At 47.9% G+C, this 24413-nt stretch overlaps 1 protein-coding gene across 2 annotated transcripts; it reads right to left on the bottom strand.

Moving 5' to 3' along the window:
- Positions 1 to 791: 791 nt before the first annotated feature.
- Positions 792 to 24413, bottom strand: LOC115176320 (fibronectin type III domain-containing protein 5-like). 2 transcript variants are annotated; one of them, XM_029736264.1, is made up of 5 exons: positions 24141 to 24413; positions 18338 to 18536; positions 10132 to 10221; positions 1427 to 1629; positions 792 to 1127 (listed from the first exon to the last, which is right to left on the bottom strand). In XM_029736264.1, exons 1-4 carry the CDS (start codon positions 24303 to 24305, stop codon positions 1490 to 1492), a joined length of 594 nt encoding a protein of 197 aa, XP_029592124.1. In that variant the 5' UTR covers positions 24306 to 24413; the 3' UTR covers positions 792 to 1127; positions 1427 to 1489. The 2 variants fall into 2 exon arrangements, with proteins under 2 accessions (XP_029592124.1, XP_029592125.1); XM_029736265.1 differs by lacking the exon at positions 10132 to 10221.

Here is a 24413-nt window from a genome sequence, read left to right as displayed (position 1 = left end):
TTCTAATGTTTAAAATGGTGTCCTATTCCAAAAAATCTAAACATACACATTGCGAGATATTTTGCAAAATAGACAGACATACCTATATTCCCTATAGGAAACAATGGGATACCCTCAGAATTCCATGAGTCATTTTGTTGTTGTTTACATTTTAACTACCAGCAACGTCGGCAGGTTTCATTGCCAACAATAGCAAAGCAGGCATTGTGACGTAGAATAAACGGGGTATAGAACGTTCAGAAGGCGAGTTGGTGCCACTGTGCTCAATAGAACTAATAGGAGCTGGCAGGGTGAAAAATGCCCTGAAACAAGGCTTGTATTTTGTGTGATTACTTCAAAACTACGGCAAGCAGCTAGGACATATGGTAATATTACGAAACTTGGCTCCACAGCGGATGCTATGAACTACTTTATATCAGAAAGTAGAAGAAGTGTGGTAAAAATGTCATGTGTCCAGCCTTCTAGGGATAACTTCACCCATTCAGGTTCCCCACTCTGGATGGTGGGTGATTGTGGTCTGCTGGGCTGTTGTGATTGGCTGGGCTGGGTTCCTAGGCGGGGTCTGTGCTGTAGTCTTTGAGGTGCTGATTGGTGGAGGAGATGGTGTCAGGAGTCTTAGCTCGGAGCTGGAGAGCTCATCATCATCGTAGTGGTGATCATCATGTTGCGGACGACATGCACGGCCTCTCGCTTGGAACCAAACAAACACATCCCAGCCTCATGGACATCAGTCAGGCTACTCTGAAACCAGGGGTCATGTTCAATATGTGCCAACATTTCCAAATGTTTCCAAATGCATGGTACATACTGTCATTCAGACATTTGGTGATCCAGGTTCAATATATTGACCGGTGGCCATTTTGGATCCATTGTCAGCCATTTTTAATCAATTGGCCACACAGTTTCCAGGATCCAGGGGCTCCCCGAATTCAAAAGAGTGTGGCAATGAACAAGTTCTGTTTGCTTCAAAGACAACTGTTTTTTGTCTGACTCTGGTTGTGGCTTTATCAATGCGTCCTGGGTTACATTCTGGTCTTAGTATTAGTCCTGGTCTGTTTCTGTTGTTGCAAGGGGGGTTCTGAATGGTTTCAGGGGAGTCTGAGAATGGCTTCTGTTGGTCTCAGGGTCTGTGTATGAGGAACAGTTAGAAATAGACAGGTCAGTTGTTATGAAAAGCATTCAGACTCCACTATTTGGTGGTGCAGGTGAAGGTTTTGAGGATACCAGGGCTGTGTCCCGATTCTCCACACTTTTCTCAAAGTGTGCACTTGCATACTGTCCGTCAAGGATTTGTGTAAGAATTACATGGAGAGAATCTCTATCATTTGTTAAATTCATGGCAGGGCGTGTGCAAGTAAACACTTCAGCATGAAGAATCAGGATCGAGCCCTAGGTGTGAAGGTTCCGGTTGGCTGTGCAGTCTCACCTGTCCTAAGGAATAGGATTAGACGTCATTGCCATATAGTTGAGTGGACTGTGGGGGCTGGTTTCAGAGGTTGCTACGCAGTAGGCCTCCCTGTGGGTGTTCGGGCGTACTGCATTCGGACGAGGTCTTGGCTTTGTCCTTGTTGTTGTTGGGTTCGTTGTCTTTGATGATGTCATACTGACGACAAAACAGGAGGATCACACCTGAGAGGGAAAGAAAGAGAGAGAGAGGAGGGGGATGGAGGGATGGATAGAGAGAGGGAGGGAGAGAGGAGGGGGATGGAGGGATGGATAGAGAGAGAGAGGGAGATGGTATCCTACATGAAAAGATAAACTATACAGACCTCAAATTGGCTATACTCTTTAACTCTTTAATATCATCCTCAGTTCTGGAATCTTCCCCAATATTTGGAACCAAGGACGGATCACAAAAGTGGAGACAAATTTCACCCCAATAACAACCGTGGAATATGCGTCAACAGCAACCGTGGGGAAATCCTCTGCATTATCATTAATAGCAGACTCGTACATTTCTTCAGTGAAAACAATGTACTGACCGAATGTCAAATTATCTCTTTACAAAATTACTATACGACAGACCACATATTCTGCTACACAAATGGATTGAAAGCGGTGATGGGAGACAAACATATGACATTATGAAATCCATGTACACAAACAACAAGTGTGCGGTTAAAATTGGCCAAAACCACACATTTCTTTCCACGGGGCCGTGGGGTGAGACAGGGATGCAGCTTGAGCCCCACCCTCTTCAACATATTTTTCAACAAATTGGCGAGGGCACTAGAACAGTCTGCAGCACCCGGCCTCACCCTACTAGAATCTGAAGTCAAATGTCTTCTGTTTTCTGATGATCTGGTTCTTCTGTTCCCAACCAAGGAGGGCCTACAGCAGCACCTAGATCTTCTGTACAGATTCTGTCAGACCTGGGCCCTGACAGTAAATCTCAGTAAGACAAAAATAATGGTGTTCTAAAAAAGGTCCAGTTGCCAGGACAACAAATACAAATAAGTTATAGAACCCATTGGATGCAGTCTATCACAGTGCCATCCGTTTTGTCACCAAAGCCCCATATACTACTCATCACTGCGACCTGTATGCTCTCGTTGGCTGGCCCTCGCTTCATACTCGTCGCCAAACCCACTGGCTCCAGGTCATCTATACGTTTCTGCTAGGTAAAGCCCCGCCTTATCTCAGCTCACTGGTCACCATAGCAGCACCCACCCGTAGCACGCGCTCCAGCAGGTATATTTCACTGGTCACCCCCAAAGCCAATTCCTCCTTTGGCCGCCTTTCCTTCCAGTTCTCTGCTGCCAATCACTGGAACGAACTGCAAAAATCACTGAAGCTGGAGACTCATATCTCCCTCACTAACTTTAAGCATCAGCTGTCAGAGCAGCTCACAGATCACTGCACTTGTACATAGCCCATCTGTAAATAGCCCATCCAACTACCTCATCCCCATACTGCTATTTATTTTGCTCCTTTGCACCCCAGTATCTCTACTTGCACATTCATCTTCTGCACCTCTATTACTCCAGTGTTTAATTGCTATATTGTAATTATTTCACCACTATGGCCTATTTATTGCCTTACCTCCCTTAACTTACCTCATTTGCACACACTGTATATAGACTTTTTTTATTGTATTATTGAGTGTATGTTTGTTTATTCAATGTGTAACTCTGTGTTGTTGTTTGTGTCGCACTTCTTTGCTTTATCTTGGCCAGGTCGCAGTTAATGTAAATGAGAACTTGTTCTCAACTAGCCTACCTGCTTAAATAAAGGTGAAATAAAATAAATAAAAATTGCCCTCTATGGTTGTGAGGTCTGGGGTCCGCTCACCAACCAATAATTCACAAAATGGGACAAACACCAAATTGAGACTTTGCATGCAGAATTCTGCAAAGAATCCTCCATGTACAACATAAAACACTGAATAATGCATGCAGAGCAGAATTAGGCAGATACCCAATAAGTATAAAAATCCAGAAAAGAGCCGTTAAATTCTACAACCACCTAAAAGGAAGCGATTCCCAAACCTTCCATAAGAAAGCCATCACCAACAGAGAGATGAACCTGGAGAAGAGCCCCCTAAGCAAGCTGGTCCTGGGGATCTTTTCACAAACACAAACAGACCTCACAGAGCCCCAGGACAGCAACACAATTAGACCTAACCAAATCATGAGAAAACAAAAAGATAATTACTTGACACATGGGAAAGAATTTACCAAAAAAACAGAGCAAACTGGAATGCTATTTGGTCCCTAAACAGAGAGTACACCTAACTACTGTGACTGACCCAAAATTAAGGAAAGCTTTGACTATGTACAGACACAGTGAGCATAGCCTTGCTATTGAGAAAGGCCACTGTAGGCAGACCTGGCTCTCAAGAGAAGACAGGCTATGTGCCCACTGCCCATTAAATGAGGTGGAAACTGAGTTGCACTTCCTAACCTGCCAAATGTATGACCATATTAGAGACACATATTTCCCTCAGATTACAAAGACCCACAAAGAATTGGAAAACAAATCCAATTTTGATAAACTCCCATTTCTATTGGGTGAAATACCACAGTGTATAATCACATCAGTAAGATTTGTGACCTGTTGCCACAAGAAAAGGGGCAATCAGTGAAGAGCAAACACCATTGTAAATACAACCTATATTTATGTTTATTTATTTTCCCTTTTGTACTTTAACCCTTTGTACATCATTATAACACTGTACATAGCCATAAAATGACATTTGTAATGTCTCTATTCATTTTTAAACTTTTGTGAGTGTAATGTGTACTGTAAATGTTTTAATTGTTTACTTCACTTTTGTTTATTATCTTTTTCACTTGCCTTGGCAATGTAAACATATGTTTCCCATGCCAATAAAGCCCTTTGAATTTAATTGAGATAAATACAGAGAGAGAGAGAGCGAGACTAGTATCCTCTTCAGTGTACTAGAGGCACAGTACTCCCCATGTGTGAGTAACAGGGATTCAGATAGAGAGTAGGCTATATGCATTCATAGCAGAGTGTGTAGATGAACCTGAGGGCTACACTACAAAGCAGGATCAAGGAGTTAGCCAGCTAACTAGGCTAAATATTTTGATATTTTGCCTAAATATTTTGGAAAGATGAGCTGGAAATGGGCAGGATCTAATTGATTCAACAAATGAAAACAATCTAAGTACATTTTTTCAATAGTTATTTCTGCTTGTTTATCAAAGTGAACTGGCTAACTCACTGATCTTGTTGTATACATCTGGTGTTTTTTAGTATACATCTGGTGTTTTTCAGCATACATCTGGTGTTTTTCAGTATACATCTGGTGTTTTTCAGTATACATCTGGTGTTTTTCAGTATACATCTGGTGTTTTTCAGTATACATCTGTTTTTTCAGTATACATCTGGTGTTTTCCAGTATACATCTGGTGTTTTCCAGTATACATCTGGTGTTTTTCAGCATACATCTGGTGTTTTTCAGTATACATCTGTTTTTTCAGTATACATCTGGTGTTTTTCAGTATACATCTGGTGTTTTTCAGTATACATCTGTTTTTTCAGTATACATCTGGTGTTTTTCAGTATACATCTGGTGTTTTTCAGTATACATCTGGTGTTTTTCAGTATACATCTGGTGTTTTTCAGTATACATCTTTTTTTTCAGTATACCTCTGGTGTTTTTTTAGTATACATCTGGTGTTTTTTAGTATACATCTGGTGTTTTTTTAGTATACATCTGGTGTTTTTTAGTATACATCTGGTGTTTTTTAGTATACATCTGGTGTTTTTTTTAGTATACCTCTGGTGTTTTTTAGTATACCTCTGGTGTTTTTTTTAGTATACCTCTCTGGTGTTTTTTGGTAAACATCTCTGGTGCTTTTTAGTAAACATCTCTGGTGCTTTTAAGTAAACATCTCTGGTGCTTTTAAGTAAACATCTCTGGTTGTCATGACTTCCGCCGAAGTCGGTTCCTCTCCTTGTTCAGGCGGCATTCGGTGGTCGACGTCACCGGTCTTCTAGCCATCGCCGATCCACCTTTCATTTTCCATTTGTTTTGTCTTTGTTTTCTACACACCTGGTTTCGTTCACCAATTACATGTTCATGTATTTAACCCTCTGTTTCCCCCATGTTTTTGTGCGTGATTGTTTCTATGTTCATTCGGTACGTTATGGCTGGATTTCGACGGGTGCTGTTTTCACCCGTGTGTAATTGATTACCGTTTATTGTTGCTCAAGTGTATTGTTTACCTTGTGCCTTTATTTTGAGTAAAGTACGTTGCTCATTCTGCTCTCCTGCGCCTGACTTCATGCACCAGCTACACCCACCTTATGACAGAATCACGCACGACAACCATATGGAGTCAGCAGAAGCAGACAACCCCGGATTAGGGATCGAGGAGCGCGTCCAGCAGCATGCGGCCATGCTACAACACCTCGACACCGCCATTGATCGCGTCCTGCAGACTATGGATCGCTGGGAGAGAAGAGTTCCTCCAGCACCTCCACCAGCACCACCAAGGGCACCACTACTCACCCCTCCTTCACCCGGTCCCAGTGGGATTCAGTTCGATCTTCCGAGGGAGTATGATGGGAGGGCTGCAGGATGTCAGGGGTTCCTAATCCAGCTGGAGCTCTACTTGGCAACCGTCCACCCGGCTCCTTTGGGATGTGAGAGCGTGTCCGCCCTCGTCTCCTGTCTCTCAGGGAAAGCCCTGGAGTGGGCCAACGCCATATGGGGGGAAGGAGAAGCGGTGTTGGACCAATTTGAGGATTTCACCCGCAGCTTCCGGGCAGTTTTTGACCGGTAGAGCGGCGGGTGAACGTCTCGTCCACCTTAGGCAGGGGATGAGGAGCGCACAAGAGTTCACTTTGGACTTTCGGACCCTGGCCGCCGGCGCGGGATGGAACGACAGGGCCCTGATCGATCACTACCGTTGTAGTTTGCGGGAGGACGTCCGTCGGGAGTTGGCCTGCAGGGACACCACTCCCACCTTTGACCAGCTGGTAGACCTGTCCATCCGGTTGGATAACCTGCTGGCTACCCGCGGACGTCGAGATCGGGGTCTATCGATTCCATCCCCCAGCACCACCGCTGCAACGTCCATGGAGCTGGGAGGTGCTGCGCTTTGGGCGACCGGAGGAGGGGTCGGTCCATGCACCATTTGTGGCCACAGAGGGCACACTGCCGGTCGGTGCTGGGGAGGTTCCTCTGGGAGTCGAGGCAGCAGGCAGGGCACTCTCATGTCACCCCAGGTGAGTCGGCACCAGGCTCGCCCAGAGCCCTCTGTTGCACAAATGTTTTTGTATATTCATTTTCCTGAGTTGTCCCCGCATTCCCAGCATAAGGCGCTCGTAGATTCAGGCGCAGCTGGGAACTTTATTGACAGATCATTTGCCCATAGTTTAGGGATCCCTATTGTTCCAGTGGATATGCCCTTCCTAGTTCACGCCCTAGATAGTTGACCATTAGGGTCAGGGCTAGTTAGGGAGGCCACTGCTCCACTGGGCATGGTGACGCGGGAGGGTCACAAGGAAAGAATCAGTCTTTTCCTTATTGATTCTCCTGCGTTTCCTGTGGTGCTGGGCCTACCCTGGTTGGCCTGTCGTGATCCCACTATTTTGTGGCAACGGAGGGCTCTCACGGGGTGGTCACAAAAGTGCTCGGGGAGGTGTTTAGGGGTTTCCATTGGTGCGACTACGGTGGAAAGTCCAGACCAGGTCTCCACCGTTCGCATCCCTTCTGAATATGCCGATTTGGCTCTCGCCTTCTGTAAGAAGAGGGCGACTCAATTACCACCCCATCGACGGGGGGGATTGTGCAATAAATCTCCTGGTAGATGCAGCACGTCTCAGGAGTCACGTGTATCCTCTGTCACAGGAGGAGACGGTGGCTATGGAAACATATGTCTCCGAATCCCTGGGGTAGGGGTACATTCGGCCCTCCACTTCACCTGCCTCCTCAAGTGTCTTTTTTGTGAAGAAGAAGGATGGAGGTCTGCGCCCGTGTATTGACTATCGAGGTATCAACCAGATCACTGTTAGGTACAGTTACCCGCTACCTCTCATAGCCAGTGCGATTGAGTCAATGCACGGGGCGGGCTTCTTCACCAAATTGGATGTCAGGAGCGCTTACAACCTGGTGCGTATCCGGGAGAGAGACGAGTGGAAGACGGCTTTCAGTACCACCTCAGGGAATTAGACGAGACTTTGTAGACAAGATTTTCAGGAACCTGCACGGGCAGGGTGTAGTGGTGTATATCGATGACATTCTGATATACTCCTCTACACGCGCCGAGCATGTGTGCCTGGTGCGCAGGGTGCTTGGTCGACTGTTGGAGCATGACCTGTACGTCAAGGCTGAGAAATGCCTGTTCTTCCAACAGTCCGTCTCCTTCCTAGGGTACCGCATTTCCACTTCAGGGGTGGAGATGGAGAGTGACCACATTTCAGCCGTGCGTAATTGGCCGACTCCCACCACGGTAAAGGAAGTGCAGCGGTTTCTAGGGTTTGCCAACTACTACCGGAGGTTTATCCGGGGTTTTGTTCAGGTAGAGGCTCCCATTACGTCACTGCTGAAGGGGGGATCGGTGCGTTTGCAGTGGTCGGCTGAGGCGGACAGGGCTTTTGGTCAGCTGAGGGCCCTGTTTACCTCGGCTCCCGTGCTGGCTCATCTGGATCCCTCTTTGGCGTTCATAGTGGAGGTGGACACGTCTGAGGCTGGGATAGGAGCCGTGCTCTCTCAGCACTTGGGTACGCCACCAAAGCTCCGCCCTTGTGCCTTCTTTTCCAAGAAGCTCAGCCCGGCGGAGCGAAACTATGACGTGGGGGACCGGGAGCTGTTGGCTGTCGTCAAGGCCTTGAAGGCATGGAGACATTGGCTTTAGGGGGCTAAACACCCTTTTCTCATCTGGACTGACCACCGCAATCTGGAGTACTTCCAGGCGCCGAGGAGACTGAACCCTCGCCAGGCAAGATGTGCCATGTTTTTTACCTGTTTTGTTTTCACCCTATCCTACAGACCAGGTTCCCAGAACGCGAAGGCAGACGCACTCTCCCGGATGTATGACACAAAGAACACACCGGCCAGGGGAGTGGGCGGCGTTCGTGCCCTGGGCAGAGATGGCCCAGAACTAGCTCCACCACTCCTCCACTAACCTCTCCCCCTTCCAGTGCGTACTGGGGTACGAGCCGGTTCTGGCGCCTTGGCATCAGAGCCAGATCGAAGCTCCTGCGGTGGACGACTGGTTTAGCCGTGAGGCACCAGAAAACCATCGCAGATCGCTTCCGCAGTGAGGCCCCGGGGTCTGGCTCTCGACCCGAAACCTGCCCCTCCGCCTGCCTTGTCGGAAGCTGGGCCCGCGGTTTGTGGGGGCCATTCAAAGTCCTGAGGAGACTGAATGAGGTTTGTTACAGGTTACAGCTTCCCCCAATTACCGTATTAACCCCTCGTTCCATGTGTCTCTCCTCAGGCCGGTGGTGGCTGGTCCACTCCAGGAGTCTGAGGTACGGGAGGTTCCTCCACCCCCTCTGAACATCGAGGGGGCCCCGGCGTATGCAGTTCGATCCATACTGGATTCGAGGCGTCGGGCAAGGGGCCTTCAGTACCTCGTGGAGTGGGAGGGGTACGGTCCGGAGGAGAGATGCTGGAGCCCGTCGATGCTGTGGGAGTTCCACCGTCTCCATCCCGGATCGCCCTGCACCTCGCCCTCTGGGTTGTCCCTGAGGCCGGTGTCGGCGCGCTGCTGGAGCCGCTCGTCAAGGGGGGGATACTGTCACGACTTCCCCTGAAGTCGGTCACTCTCCTTGTTCGGGCTGCGTTCGGCGGTCGACGTCACCGGTCTTCTAGCCATCGCCGATCCACCTTTCATTTTCCATTTGTTTTGTCTTTGTTTGCCAACTACTATGGTTCTGTTTTGTATTTATTATGAATCCCCATTTGTTCCTGTTGCCAAGACAGGGGCTACCCTTCCTGGGGTTTATTATGGATTCCCATTAGTTCATGCCAAGGCAGCAGCTACTCTTCCAGGGGTTTATTATGGAACCCCATTAGCTGCTGCCAAGGCAGCAAAATTATGATTGTGTTATGGTTGTGTTGCGATGTAAATGTGGTTCAGTTACCAGCCCACATGATGCATTGATTTGGTTCTGTTGTGTTACGGTTGTGTTGTGGTTCTGTTGTGGTTGTGATGTGGTTGTGTTATGGTTGTGTTATGATTGTGTTATGGTTGTGATGTGGTTGTGTTATGGTTCTGTTGTGTTTGTGATGTGGTTGTGTTATGGTTGTGATGTGGTTGTGTTATGGTTGTGTTGTGGTTGTGTTGTGGTTGTGTCATGGTTGTGTTATGGTTGTGTTATGGTTGTGATGTGGTTGTGTTATGGTTGTGTTGTGGTTGTGTGGTGGTTGTGTGGTGGTTGTGTGGTGGTTGTGTGGTGGTTGTGTTGTGGTTGTGTTGTGGTTGTGTTGTGGTTGTGTTGTGGTTGTGTGGTGGTTGTGTTGTGGTTGTGTGGTGGTTGTGTTGTGGTTGTGTTGGGGTTGGGATGTGGTTGTGTTATGGTTGTATTGTGGTTGTGTTGTGGTTGTGTTGTGGTTGGGATGTGGTTGGGATGTGGTTGGGATGTGGTTGTGATGTGGTTGTGTCATGGTTATGTTATGGTTGTGTTATGGTTGTGTTGTGGTTGAGTTACCTGCCCACATGACGAGAACCACTACGATGATGATGAGCTCTCCAACTCTGAGCTGAACTGCCTGTTCCATCTCCTCTCTGTTCACCTGGTCTGGAGAGAGGAAACACACTGAGCTGAACTACCTGTTCCATCTCTCTGTTCACCTGGTCTGGAGAGAGGAAACACACTGAGCTGAACTACCTGTTCCATCTCTCTGTTCACCTGGTCTGGAGAGAGGAAACACACTGAGCTGAACTACCTGTTCCATCTCTCTGTTCACCTGGTCTGGAGAGAGGAAACACAGTTATACTGTAGACAGACAGACAGACAGACAGACAGACAGACAGACAGACAGACAGACAGACAGACAGACAGACAGACAGACAGACAGACAGACAGACAGACAGACAGACCTATCATCACCTCTATCATAACTACATTCACACATATTGAAAATGAGATATTGTAGTCACAGCCATGTCCTGGTCTGGGCTAATTAACCTGAGCTGTGAGTCATCCCCCAGCAGCCCCTGAAGATTCCTACTCTGTTTCCCCTCAGCCTCCTGGCCTGGTCTAATTAACCTGTCGTTAAGGACGAGGCTGTGATGATACCTCTGAGAGAGAAAAAAAGAGAGAGAGAGAAAGAGAGAGGGGGCTTGGTTACAAACTGAAATCTCTCTGTTCTTACCATGACCATATTGCTGAATTATATCCAGATCTGCAAACACCAAAGGGGAAGGGTATTGGGGACAAAATGGAGAAAAACCATGAACCATGACTTCTGAGGGAGAGCAGCCTCCCCTCTGTCAGAGCCTCCTCAGAGGTCTGGAGTTAAGGACCTGGTATTTAAAACCCTTAGATGTAGTCCTGAAGGAGACCTTTAAAAGGGGTGAGCAATAGTTGGACTTCAGACAGCCGACTGACTGACACTAGATACCCAGACAGACACAAAGACCGCTGACGTTGAGAGAGATGAGAGAGAGACGAGTCTACTCTGCTGAGTACTCCAGGCACAAAGAGACACAGAAGTGACTGGTGTTGTACTGGTGGTCATATATAACAGATGGTAACAGGGCTGTGTTGTGTTGTACTGGTGGTCATATATAACAGATGGTAACAGGGCTGTGTTGTGTTGTACTGGTGGTCATATATAACAGATGGTAACAGGGCTGTGTTGTACTGGTGGTCATATATAACAGATGGTAACAGGGCTGTGTTGTACTAGTGGTCATATATAACAGATGGTAACAGGGCTGTGTTGTACTGGTGGTCATATATAGCAGATGGTAACAGGGCTGTGTTGTACTGGTGGTCATATATAACAGATGGTAACAGGGCTGTGTGGTACTGGTGGTCATATATAACAGATGGTAACAGGGCTGTGTTGTACTAGTGGTCATATATAACAGATGGTAACAGGGCTGTGTTGTACTGGTGGTCATATATAACAGATGGTAACAGGGCTGTGTTGTGTTGTACTGGTGGTCATATATAACAGATGGTAACAGTGCTGTGTTGTGTTGTACTGGTGGTCATCTATAACAGATGGTAACAGGGCTGTGTTGTACTGGTGGTCATATATAACAGATGGTAACAGGGTTGTGTTGTTTTTGTACTGGTGGTCATATATAACAGATGGTAACAGGGCTGTGTTGTACTGGTGGTCATATATAACAGATGGTAACAGGGCTGTGTTGTACTGGTGGTCATATATAACAGATGGTAACAGGGCTGTGTTGTACTGGTGGTCATATATAACAGATGGAACAGGGCTGTGTTGTGTTGTACTGGTGGTCATATATAACAGATGGTAACAGGGCTGTGTTGTACTGGTGGTCATATATAACAGATGGTAACAGGGCTGTGTTGTACTGGTGGTCATATATAACAGATGGTAACAGGGCTGTGTTGTACTGGTGGTCATATATAACAGATGGTAACAGGGCTGTGTTGTACTGGTGGTCATATATAACAGATGGAACAGGGCTGTGTTGTGTTGTACTGGTGGTCATATATAACAGATGGTAACAGGGCTGTGGTGTACTGGTGGTCATATATAACAGATGGTAACAGGGCTGTGGTGTACTGGTGGTCATATATAACAGATGGTAACAGGGCTGTGTTGTACTGGTGGTCATATATAACAGATGGTAACAGGGCTGTGTTGTACTGGTGGTCATATATAACAGATGGTAACAGGGCTGTGTTATACTGGTGGTCATATATAACAGATGGAACAGGGCTGTGTTGTGTTGTACTGGTGGTCATATATAACAGATGGTAACAGGGCTGTGTTGTACTGGTGGTCATATATAACAGATGGTAACAGGGCTGTGTTGTACTGGTGGTCATATATAACAGATGGTAACAGGGCTGTGTTGTACTGGTGGTCATATATAACAGATGGAACAGGGCTGTGTTGTGTTGTACTGGTGGTCATATATAACAGATGGTAACAGGGCTGTGTTGTACTGGTGGTCATATATAACAGATGGTAACAGGGCTGTGTTGTACTGGTGGTCATATATAACAGATGGTAACAGGGCTGTGTTGTACTGGTGGTCATATATAACAGATGGTAACAGGGCTGTGTTGTACTGGTGGTCATATATAACAGATGGTAACAGGGCTGTGTTGTACTGGTGGTCATATATAACAGATGGAACAGGGCTGTGTTGTGTTGTACTGGTGGTCATATATAACAGATGGTAACAGGGCTGTGTTGTGTTGTACTGGTGGTCATATATAACAGATGGTAACAGGGCTGTATTGTACTGGTGGTCATATATAACAGATGGTAACAGGGCTGTGTTGTTGTCTTCGGTCTCTCTTTATGTAGTGTTGTGGTGTCTCTCTTGTCGTGAGGTTTGTTTTGTCCTGCAGCCCCTGTCCCATCAGGCCTTTTGGTAGGTCGTCATTTTAAATCAGAATTTGTTCTAAACTTTCTTGCTTAGTTAAATAAATGTAAAATAAAATAAAAAAAACAAATAGTTTTGATTAACAGTGTGATGACCCTCCCACTCTGTCTGCCGAATTCTTTCTCTTTGCTCTTGTTTTCCTTAATAGGATGTTGGTGGGCGGAGCCAGGAGGGTCGTTAGCGACATGGGAAACACCTGGGCCCAGGTGTGTCCCGGGATAAATACACCTCTTCCACATTCATTGGAGAGACTCTCTCCATGCAGACACACCTGGGCCCAGGTGTGTCCCGGGATAAATACACCTCTTCCCCATTCATTGAGGAGACTCTCTCCATGCAGACACACCTGGGCCCAGGTGTGTCCCGGGATAAATACACCTCTTCCACATTCATTGAGGAGACTCTCTCCATGCAGACACACCTGGGCCCAGGTGTGTCCCAGGATAAATACACCTCTTCCCCATTCATTGGGAGACTCTCTCCATGCAGACACACCTGGGCCCAGGTGGGTCCCGGGATAAATACACCACTTCCCCATTCATTGAGGAGACTCTCTCCATGCAGACATACCTGGGCCCAGGTGTGTCCCAGGATAAATACACCTCTTCCACATTCATTGGAGAGACTCTCTCCATGCAGACACACCTGGGCCCAGGTGTGTCCCGGGATAAATACACCTCTTCCACATTCATTGGAGAGACTCTCTCCATGCAGACACACCTGGGCCCAGGTGTGTCCCGGGATAAATACACCTCTTCCCCATTCATTGAGGAGACTCTCTCCATGCAGACACACCTGGGCCCAGGTGTGTCCCGGGATAAATACACCTCTTCCACATTCATTGAGGAGACTCTCTCCATGCAGACACACCTGGGCCCAGGTGTGTCCCAGGATAAATACACCGCTTCCCCATTCATTGAGGAGACTCTCTCCATGCAGACACACCTGGGCCCAGGTGTGTCCCAGGATAAATACACCTCTTCCCCATTCATTGGGAGACTCTCTCCATGCAGACACACCTGGGCCCAGGTGTGTCCCAGGATAAATACACCTCTTCCCCATTCATTGGGAGACTCTCTCCATGCAGACACACCTGGGCCCAGGTGTGTCCCAGGATAAATACACCTCTTCCCCATTCATTGGGAGACTCTCTCCATGCAGACACACCTGGGCCCAGGTGTGTCCCGGGATAAATACACCTCTTCCACATTCATTGAGGAGACTCTCTCCATGCAGACACACCTGGGCCCAGGTGTGTCCCAGGATAAATAGACCTCTTCCCCATTCATTGGAGAGACTCTCTCCATGCAGACACACCTGGGCCCAGGTGTGTCCCGGGATAAATACACCTCTTCCACATTCATTGAGGAGACTCTCTCCATAAAGACACACCTGGGCCCAGGTGTGTCCCGGGATAAATACACCTCTTCCACATTCATTGAGGAGACTCTCTCCATGCAGACACACCTGGGCCCAGGTGTGTCCCGGGATAAATACACCTCTTCCACATTCATTGAGGAGACTCTCTCCATGCAGACACACTGATAGATTTTGGTTGTGGCGTTTTTGTGGCTGTTTGATTGTTTGCTTTGGCACCTTTCAACACCCCTCATTATCACATTTATACACACGACCACTCACTTACACTGCTGACTACACACACCATTGTTAATTGTATTTACTTTACTTCAGTTAATAAATATATTTTGTTGTTCCTTATCTCCACGTTGTCTCCCTTTTTGTTACGAACTTCGAGCCGGTTCGTGACAATAGAAGACAAAAGAGAGACGGAAACGTGGTGTGTGGTGTGTGTGAGACCAGATGGTCAGAGTAACCTCTAACGTCCTGAGTCTACACAGGTGGGCATCTGCAATGGACAGGTGTGTGCGGCATGCGATGGGGTGTGTGTGTGTGTGCGTGCGTGTGGTGTGTGTGTGTGCATGCGTGTGGTGTGTGTGTGTGTGTGCATGCGTGTGGTGTGTGGCTGTCATATATGACTAGTGATAACCAGAGCAGGTGTCAAACGCACACACACCACGCGCACGCACAAACAACACAAGGACGCACACACACCACGCCAAACCTGTCCATTGCAGATGCCCACCTGTGTAGACTCAGGACTCAAGACGTTAGAGGTTACTACAATATCTGACCATCTGGTTTCTCAGGTAACCTTAGTTACATAAAAATAAAATGGTGGTTTAGGAGGACGTTATAACTTCTGTTACTGTGATAATCTGGTGGTTTAGGAGGACGTTATAACTTCTGTTACTGTGATAATCTGGTGGTTTAGGAGGACGTTATAACTTCTGTTACTGTGATAATCTGGTGGTTTAGGAGGAAGTTGTAACTTCTGTTACTGTGATAATCTGGTGGTTTAGGAGGACGTTATAACTTCTGTTACTGTGATAATCTGGTGGTTGAGGAGGACGTTATAACTTCTGTTACTGTGATAATCTGGTGGTTTAGGAGGACGTTATAACTTCTGTTACTGTGATAATCTGGTGGTTTAGGAGGACGTTATAACTTCTGTTACTGTGATAATCTGGTGGTTGAGGAGGACGTTATAACTTCTGTTACTGTGATAATCTGGTGGTTTAGGAGGACGTTATAACTTCTGTTACTGTGATAATCTGGTGGTTTAGGAGGACGTTATAACTTCTGTTACTGTGATAATCTGGTGGTTTAGGAGGCCGTTATAACTTCTGTTACTGTGATAATCTGGTGGATTAGGAGGACGTTATAACTTCTGTTACTGTGATAATCTGGTGGTTTAGGACGACGTTATAACTTCTGTTACTGTGATAATCTGGTGGTTTAGGAGGACGTTGTAACTTCTGTTACTGTGATAATCTGGTGGTTTAGGAGGACGTTGTAACTTCTGTTACTGTGATAATCTGGTGGTTTAGGAGGACGTTATAACTTCTGTTACTGTGATAATCTGGTGGTTTAGGAGGACGTTATAACTTCTGTTACTGTGATAATCTGGTAGTTTAGGAGGACGTTATAACTTCTGTTACTGTGATAATCTGGTGGTTTAGGAGGACGTTGTAACTTCTGTTACTGTGATAATCTGGTGGTTTAGGAGGACGTTATAACTTCTGTTACTGTGATAATCTGGTGGTTTAGGAGGACGTTATAACTTCTGTTACTGTGATAATCTGGTTGTTTAGGAGGACGTTATAACTTCTGTTACTGTGATAATCTGGTGGTTTAGGAGGACGTTATAACTTCTGTTACTGTGATAATCTGGTGGTTTAGGAGGACGTTATAACTTCTGTTACTGTGATAATCTGGTGGTTTAGGAGGACGTTATGACTTCTGTTACTGTGATAATCTGGTGGTTTAGGAGGACGTTATAACTTCTGTTACTGTGATAATCTGGTGGTTTAGGAGGACGTTATAACGTACTGTTACTGTGATAATCTGGTGGTTTAGGAGGACGTTATAACTTCTGTTACTGTGATAATCTGGTGGTTTAGGAGGACGTTACAACTTCTGTTACTGTGATAATCTGGTGGTTTAGGAGGACGTTATAACTTCTGTTACTGTGATAATCTGGTGGTTTAGGAGGACGTTATAACTTCTGTTACTGTGATAATCTGGTGGTTTAGGAGGCCGTTATAACTTCTGTTACTGTGATAATCTGGTGGTTTAGGAGGCCGTTATAACTTCTGTTACTGTGATAATCTGGTGGTTTAGGAGGACGTTACAACTTCTGTTACTGTGATAATCTGGTGGTTTAGGAGGACGTTCTGTTACTGTGATAATCTGGTGGTTTAGGAGGACTTTATAACGTACTGTTACTGTGATAATCTGGTGGTTTAGGAGGACGTTCTGTTACTGTGATAATCTGGTGGTTTAGGAGGACGTTCTGTTACTGTGATAATCTGGTGGTTTAGGAGGCCGTTATAACTTCTGTTACTGTGATAATCTGGTGGTTTAGGAGGACGTTACAACTTCTGTTACTGTGATAATCTGGTGGTTTAGGAGGACGTTATAATGTACTGTTCCTGTGATAATCTGGTGGTTTAGGAGGACGTTATAACTTCTGTTACTGTGATAATCTGGTGGTTTAGGAGGACGTTATAACGTACTGTTACTGTGATAATCTGGTGGTTTAGGAGGACGTTATAACGTACTGTTACTGTGATAATCTGGTGGTTTAGGAGGACGTTATAACGTCTGTTACTGTGATAATCTGGTGGTTTAGGAGGACGTTATAACTTCTGTTACTGTGATAATCTGGTGGTTTAGGAGGACGTTATAACTTCTGTTACTGTGATAATCTGGTGGTTTAGGAGGACGTTATAACTTCTGTTACTGTGATAATCTGGTGGTTTAGGAGGACGTTATAACTTCTGTTACTGTGATAATCTGGTGGTTTAGGAGGACGTTATAACGTACTGTTACTGTGATAATCTGGTGGTTTAGGAGGACGTTATAACGTACTGTATGTTACTTCAGGATATCTCTCAATGTCTCAAGAACATCTTCTTTCGACTTTATCTGAACATTTTTCAACCATATGAATAATATCTTTTAAACGTCGAAATATGATTATAAAAAATAATGATTCACTTCGACTTTGAGAAACGGGAACCAGAATACAACAATCCTTAACGTTACCTTAAACGTTATCTAAATATTACCTTGGCTTCAGTACTTCTAATGTTTTCCCAACATCTCCAGTGTACGTGTGTTTATCTGTTCTGTGATGTAAGGGCTGATGTATTCTTCTCTCTGTGTAAAGCTCTTCTCTGTGTGTATCTGGGTCGCTGAGAGAGAAGATGGTCAAACTGGAAGTGTTACGAGTTGCTGTATTACATGACAAAGACAGCCAGGCGTTGCTGCTCTGTATCAAAATGGTAGAATAGCCAGGAATCGTTATGGGAAATTTAGAGGTGTTGTATGACATTGGAATTCATTATGGAGGTGTTGTATAACATTGGAATTCATTGTGGAGGTGTTGTATAACATTAGAATTCATTGTGAAGGTGTTGTATAACATTGGAATTCATTGTGAAGGTGTTTTATAACATTATAATTCATTGTGGAGGTGTTGTATAACATTGGAATTCATTGGGGAGGTGTTGTATAACATTATAATTCATTGGGGAGGTGTTGTATAACATTGGAATTCATTGGGGAGGTGTTGTATAACATTAGAATTCATTGTGGAGGTGTTGTATAACATTGGAATTCATTGTGGAGGTGTTGTATAACATTATAATTCCCTGCAGGTTTTTTTTCTTTCTGTCCTCATTCTAAAATGAACATTTTGTAATTCTGTTGTGTGTGTTACCCACCTGATACTGTGGAGGCCAGTTTCTCAGACTCTCTGGGAGTTCTGAAGCTGACCGGGTCACTAGGAGGACTACTGCCTCCCATGCTGATGCTCTGGACATGAACAATGTACTCCGTGTCCTCCTCCAAGTCCCACAATGCACAGGAGCGCGTGGTCGTGTTCACTTCCTGGATGTACCGCAGCATACGCACATCCTTCTTCTGAAACCAATGACAAAAGGAGGGGTTAAGGTTAAGGCCGTAACACAAGGATACAGACCAGATATCAGATATCTAACCTGCCCTAGCCCACTAACCTAGCCCACTGATACAAAGCCCACTGCCCTAGCCCACTGCCCTAGCCCACTGTCTTGGTCCACTGAGAAAAAGCCCACTGCCCTAGCCCACTGCCCTAGCCCACTGCCCTAGCCCTATGAGACAAAGCCCACTGCCCTAGCCCACTGCCCTAGCCCACTGAGACAAAGCCCACTGCCCTAGCCCACTGCCCTAGCCCAATGAGACAAAGCCCACTGCCCTAGCCCACTGCCCTAGCCCACTGAGACAAAGCCCACTGCCCTAGCCCACTGCCCTAGCCCAATGAGACAAAGCCCACTGCCCTAGCCCACTGAGACAAAGCCCACTGCCCTATCCCACTGCCCTAGCACACTGCCCTAGCCCAATGAGATAAAGCCCACTGCCCTAGCCCACTGCCCTAGCCCACTGAGACAAAGCCCACTGCCCTAGCCCACTGAGACAAAGCCCACTGCCCTAACCCACTGCACTTGCCCACTGCCCTAGCCCACTGAGACAAAGCCCACTGCCCTAGCCCACTGCGACAAAGCCCACTGCCCTAGCCCACTGAGACAAAGCCCACTGCCCTAGCCCACTGAGACAAAGCCCACTGCACTAGCCCACTGCCCTAGCCCACTGCCCTAGCCCAATGAGATAAAGCCCACTGCCCTAGCCCACTGCCCTAGCCCACTGCGACAAAGCCCACTGCCCTAGCCCACTGAGACAAAGCCCACTGCCCTAGCCCACTGAGACAAAGCCCACTGCACTAGCCCACTGCCCTAGCCCACTGCCCTAGCCCAATGAGATAAAGCCCACTGCCCTAGCCCACTGCCCTAGCCCACTGAGACAAAGCCCACTGCCCTAGCCCACTGAGACAAAGCCCACTGCCCTAGCCCACTGAGACAAAGCCCACTGCACTAGCCCACTGCCCTAGCCCACTGCCCTAGCCCACTGAGACAAAGCCCAATGAGACAAAGCCCACTGAGACAAAGCCCACTGCACTAGCCCACTGCCCTAGCCCACTGCCCTAGCCCAATGAGATAAAGCCCACTGCCCTAGCCCACTGCCCTAGCCCACTGCCCTAGCCCACTGCCCTAGCCCACTGCCCTAGCCCACTGCCCTAGCCCACTGCCCTAGCCCACTGCCCTAGCCCAATGAGATAAAGCCCACTGCCCTAGCCCACTGCCCTAGCCCACTGCCCTAGCCCACTGCCCTAGCCCACTGCCCTAGCCCACTGCCCTAGCCCACTGCCCTAGCCCACTGCCCTAGCCCACTGCCCTAGCCCACTGCCCTAGCCCAATGAGACAAAGCCCACTGCCCTAGCCCACTGCCCTAGCCCACTGCCCTAGCCCACTGCCCTAGCCCACTGCACTAGCCCACTGCCCTAGCCCACTGCCCTAGCCCACTACCCTAGCCCAATGAGATAAAGCCCACTGCCCTAGCCCACTGCCCTAGCCCACTGCCCTAGCCCACTGCCCTAGCCCACTGCCCTAGCCCACTGCCCTAGCCCACTGCCCTAGCCCACTGCCCTAGCCCACTGAGACAAAGCCCACTGCCCTAGCCCACTACCCTAGCCCACTGAGACAAAGCCCACTGCCCTATCTCACTGCACTAGCCCACTGCCCTAGCCCACTGCGACAAAGCCCACTGCCCTAGCCCACTGAGACAAAGCCCACTGCCCTAGCCCACTGAGACAAAGCCCACTTCCCTAGCCCACTGAGACAAAGCCCACTTCCCTAGCCCACTGAGACAAAGCCCACTGCCCTAGCCCACTGAGACAAAGCCCACTTCCCTAGCCCACTGAGACAAAGCCCACTGCCCTTTATTTATTTTTATTTATTTATTTCACCTTTATTTAACCAGGTAGGCAAGTTGAGAACAAGTTCTCATTTACAATTGCGACCTGGCCAAGATAAAGCAAAGCAGTTCGACAACATACAACAACACAGAGTTACACATGGAGTAAACAACATACAGTCAATAATACAGTAGAATTTTTTTTTTTTTAAAGAACAAAAAAAAAATATAAAAAAATAAAAAAAATAAGACTATATACAATGTGAGCAAATGATGTGAGATAAGGGAGGTAAAAGCAAAAAAATGCCAAGGTGGCAAAGTAAATAAAGTATAGCAAGAAAAACACTGGAATGGTAGATTTATAGTTTGAAGAAAGTTCAAAGTTCAAATATAAATAATAGCCCTAGCCCACTGCCCTAGCCCACTGAGACAAAGCCCACTGCACTAGCCACCTGCCCTAGCCCACTGCCCTAGCCCACTGAGACAAAGCCCACTGCCCTAGCCCACTGCACTTGCCCACTGCCCTAGCCCACTGAGACAAAGCCCACTGCCCTAGCCCACTACCCTAGCCCACTGAGACAAAGCCCACTGCCCTATCTCACTGCACTAGCCCACTGCCCTAGCCCACTGCGACAAAGCCCACTGCCCTAGCCCACTGAGACAAAGCCCACTGCCCTAGCCCACTGAGACAAAGCCCACTGCACTAGCCCCCTGCCCTACCCCACTTCCCTAGCCCACTGAGACAAAGCCCACTGCCCTAGCCCACTGAGAGAAAGCCCACTGCACTAGCCCACTGCCCTAGCCCACTGCCCTAGCCCACTGAGACAAAGTCCACTGAGACAAAGCCCACTGAGACAAAGCCCACTGCCCTAGCCCACTGAGACAAAGCACACTGCCCTAGCCCACTGAGACAAAGCCCACTGCTCTAGCCAGCTGAGACAAAGCCCACTGCCCTAGCCCACCGAGACAAAGCCCACTCCCCTAGCCTACTGCCCTAGCCCACTGAGACAAAGCCCACTGCCCTAGCCCACTGAGACAAAGCCCACTTACCTAGCCCACTGCTCTAGCCCACTGCCCTAGCCCACGGCCCTAGCCCACTGCCCTAGCCCATTGCCCTAGCCCACTGCCTAGACCACTGAGACAAAGCCCACTGCCCTAGCCCACTGCTCTAGCCCACTGCCCTAGCCCACTGCCCTAGCCCACTGCACTAGCCTACTGCCCTAGCCCACTTCGACAAAGCAAACTGCACTAGCCCACTGAGAGAAAGCCCACTGCCCTAGGCCACTGCCCTAACCCACTGCCCTAGCCCACTGAGACAAAGCCCACTGCCCTAGCACACTGCTCTAGCCCACTGCCAAAGCCCACGGCCCTAGCCCACTGCCCTAGCCATTGCCCTAGCCCACTGCCTAGACCACTGAGACAAAGCCCACTGCCCTAGCCCACTGCCCTAGCCCACTGCCCTAGCCCACTCCCTAGCCCACTGAGACAAAGCCCACTGCCCTAGCCCACTGCACTAGCCCACTGACCTAGCCCACTGAGACAAAGCCCACTGCCCTAGCCCACTGCACTAGCCCACTGCCCTAGCCCACTGAGACAAAGCCCACTGCACTAGCCCACTGCCCTAGCCCACCGCACTAGCCCACTGCTCTAGCCCACTGCCCTAGCCCACTCCCTAGCCCACTGAGACAAAGCCTGGGCATTAGCTCTGGGAGCTAACAAGAATTTTCTGTATCTCAGATTCAGACAAGGTTGCTCATCACACAACTGTAGTTCAACTAACCAACTCCCTGACCCAACACACACACACACACTCAGACACACACACTCAGACACACACACACACACACTCAGACACACACACACACACAGACTGACACACACACACACACACACACACACACACACACACACACACACAGACCGACACACACAAACACACACTCAGACATGCACACACACACACACACACACACACACTCAGACACACACAGACCGACACACACACACACACAGACCGACACACACACACACACACACACACACACACACACACACACACACACACACATACACACACACACAGACCGACACACACACACACACACATACATATAAAAAATAAAGGGAACACTTAAACAACACAATGTAACTCCAAGTCAATCACACTTCTGTGAAATCAAACTGTCCACTTAGGAAGCAACACTAATTGACAATATTTCACATGCTGTTGTGCAAATGGAATAGACAACAGGTGGAAATTATAGGCAATTAGTAAGACACCCCCAATAAAGGAGTGGTTCTGCAGGTGGGGACCACAGACCACTTCTCAGTTCCTATGCTTCCTGGCTGATGTTTTGGTCACTTTTGAATGCTGGCGGTGCTTTCACTCTAGTGGTAGCATGAGACGGAGTCTACAACCCACACAACTGGCTCAGGTAGTGCAGCTCATCCAGGATGGCACATCAATGTGAGCTGTGGCAAGAAGGTTTGCTGTGTCTGTCAGCGTAGTGTCCAGAGCATGGAGGCGCTACCAGGAGGCAGGCCAGTACATCAGGAGACGTGGAGGAGGCCGTAAGAGGGCAACAACCCAGCAGCAGGACCGCTACCTCCGCCTTTGTGCAAGGAGGAGCAGGAGAAGCACTGCCAGAGCCCTGCAAAATGACCTCCAGCAGGCCACAAATGTGCATGTGTCTGCTCAAACGGTCAGAAACAGACTCCATGAGGGTGGTATGAGGGCCCGACGTCCACAGGTGGGGGTTGTGCTTACAGCCCAACACTGTGCAGGACGTTTGGCATTTGCCAGAGAACAGCAAGATTGGCAAATTCGCCACTGGCGCCCTGTGCTCTTCACAGATGAAAGCAGGTTCACACTGAGCACGTGACAGACGTGACAGAGTCTAGAGACGCCGTGGAGAACGTTCTGCTGCCTGCAACATCCTCCAGCATGACCGGTTTGGCGGTGGGTCAGTCATGGTGTAGGGTGGCATTTCTTTGGGGGGCCGCACAGCCCTCCATGTGCTCGCCAGAGGTAGCCTGACTGCCATTAGGTACCGAGATGAGATCCTCAGACCCCTTGTGAGACCATATGCTGGTGCGGTTGGCCCTGGGTTCCTCCTAATGCAAGACAATGCTAGACCTCATGTGGCTGGAGTGTGTCAGCAGTTCCTGCAAGAGGAAGGCATTGATGCTATGGACTGGCCCGCCCGTTCCCCAGACCTGAATCCAATTGAGCACATCTGGGACATCATGTCTCGCTCCATCCACCAACGCCACGTTGCACCACAGACTGTCCAGGAGTTGGCGGATGCTTTAGTCCAGGTCTGGGAGGAGATCCCTCAGGAGACCATCCGCCACCTCATCAGGAGCATGCCCAGGCGTTGTAGGGAGGTCATACAGGCACGTGGAGGCCACACACACTACTGAGCCTCATTTTGACTTGTTTTATGGACATTACATCAAAGTTTGATCAGCCTGTAGTGTGATTTTCCACTTTAATTTTGAGTGTGACTCCAAATCCAGACCTCCATGGGTTGATAAATTGGATTTCCATTGATTATTTTTGTGTGATTTTGTTGTCAGCACATTAAACTATATAAAGAAAAAAGAATTTAATAAGATTATTTCTTTAATTTAGATCTAGGATGTGTTGTTTAAGTGTTCCCTTTATTTTCTTGAGCAGTATATATATATATATATATATATATATATAGTCACACTCACACACACACACTCCCCTACCTGTTGTGTGATGGCGAATCCGATGACAGGATCTCCCTCCAGTATCTCCCATGTGACTATGGCTGTGTTCACCTCCAGCTCTCTGATCGTCACATTGAGAGGAGCCGTCAGGGCTGAGTCTAGACAGACACACACACACACACCACAGGACAGGTGAGAAAGCATCTAACACTGAGACACACTGACAGAGCCAACAGCACAGAAGGTAAGAAGGGTCATGTGTCTTAACTTATGACATCACACAGCTTTCTGCTGGTATTCCGGTGACGTCAC

The sequence above is a fragment of the Salmo trutta genome, chromosome 36 (genome assembly GCF_901001165.1).
Source record: "Salmo trutta chromosome 36, fSalTru1.1, whole genome shotgun sequence".
In the NCBI taxonomy this organism is placed as follows: domain Eukaryota; kingdom Metazoa; phylum Chordata; class Actinopteri; order Salmoniformes; family Salmonidae; genus Salmo; species Salmo trutta.
The sequence above is the reverse complement of the archived record's forward strand: the minus strand, read 5'-3'. Positions and strand labels throughout refer to the sequence as shown.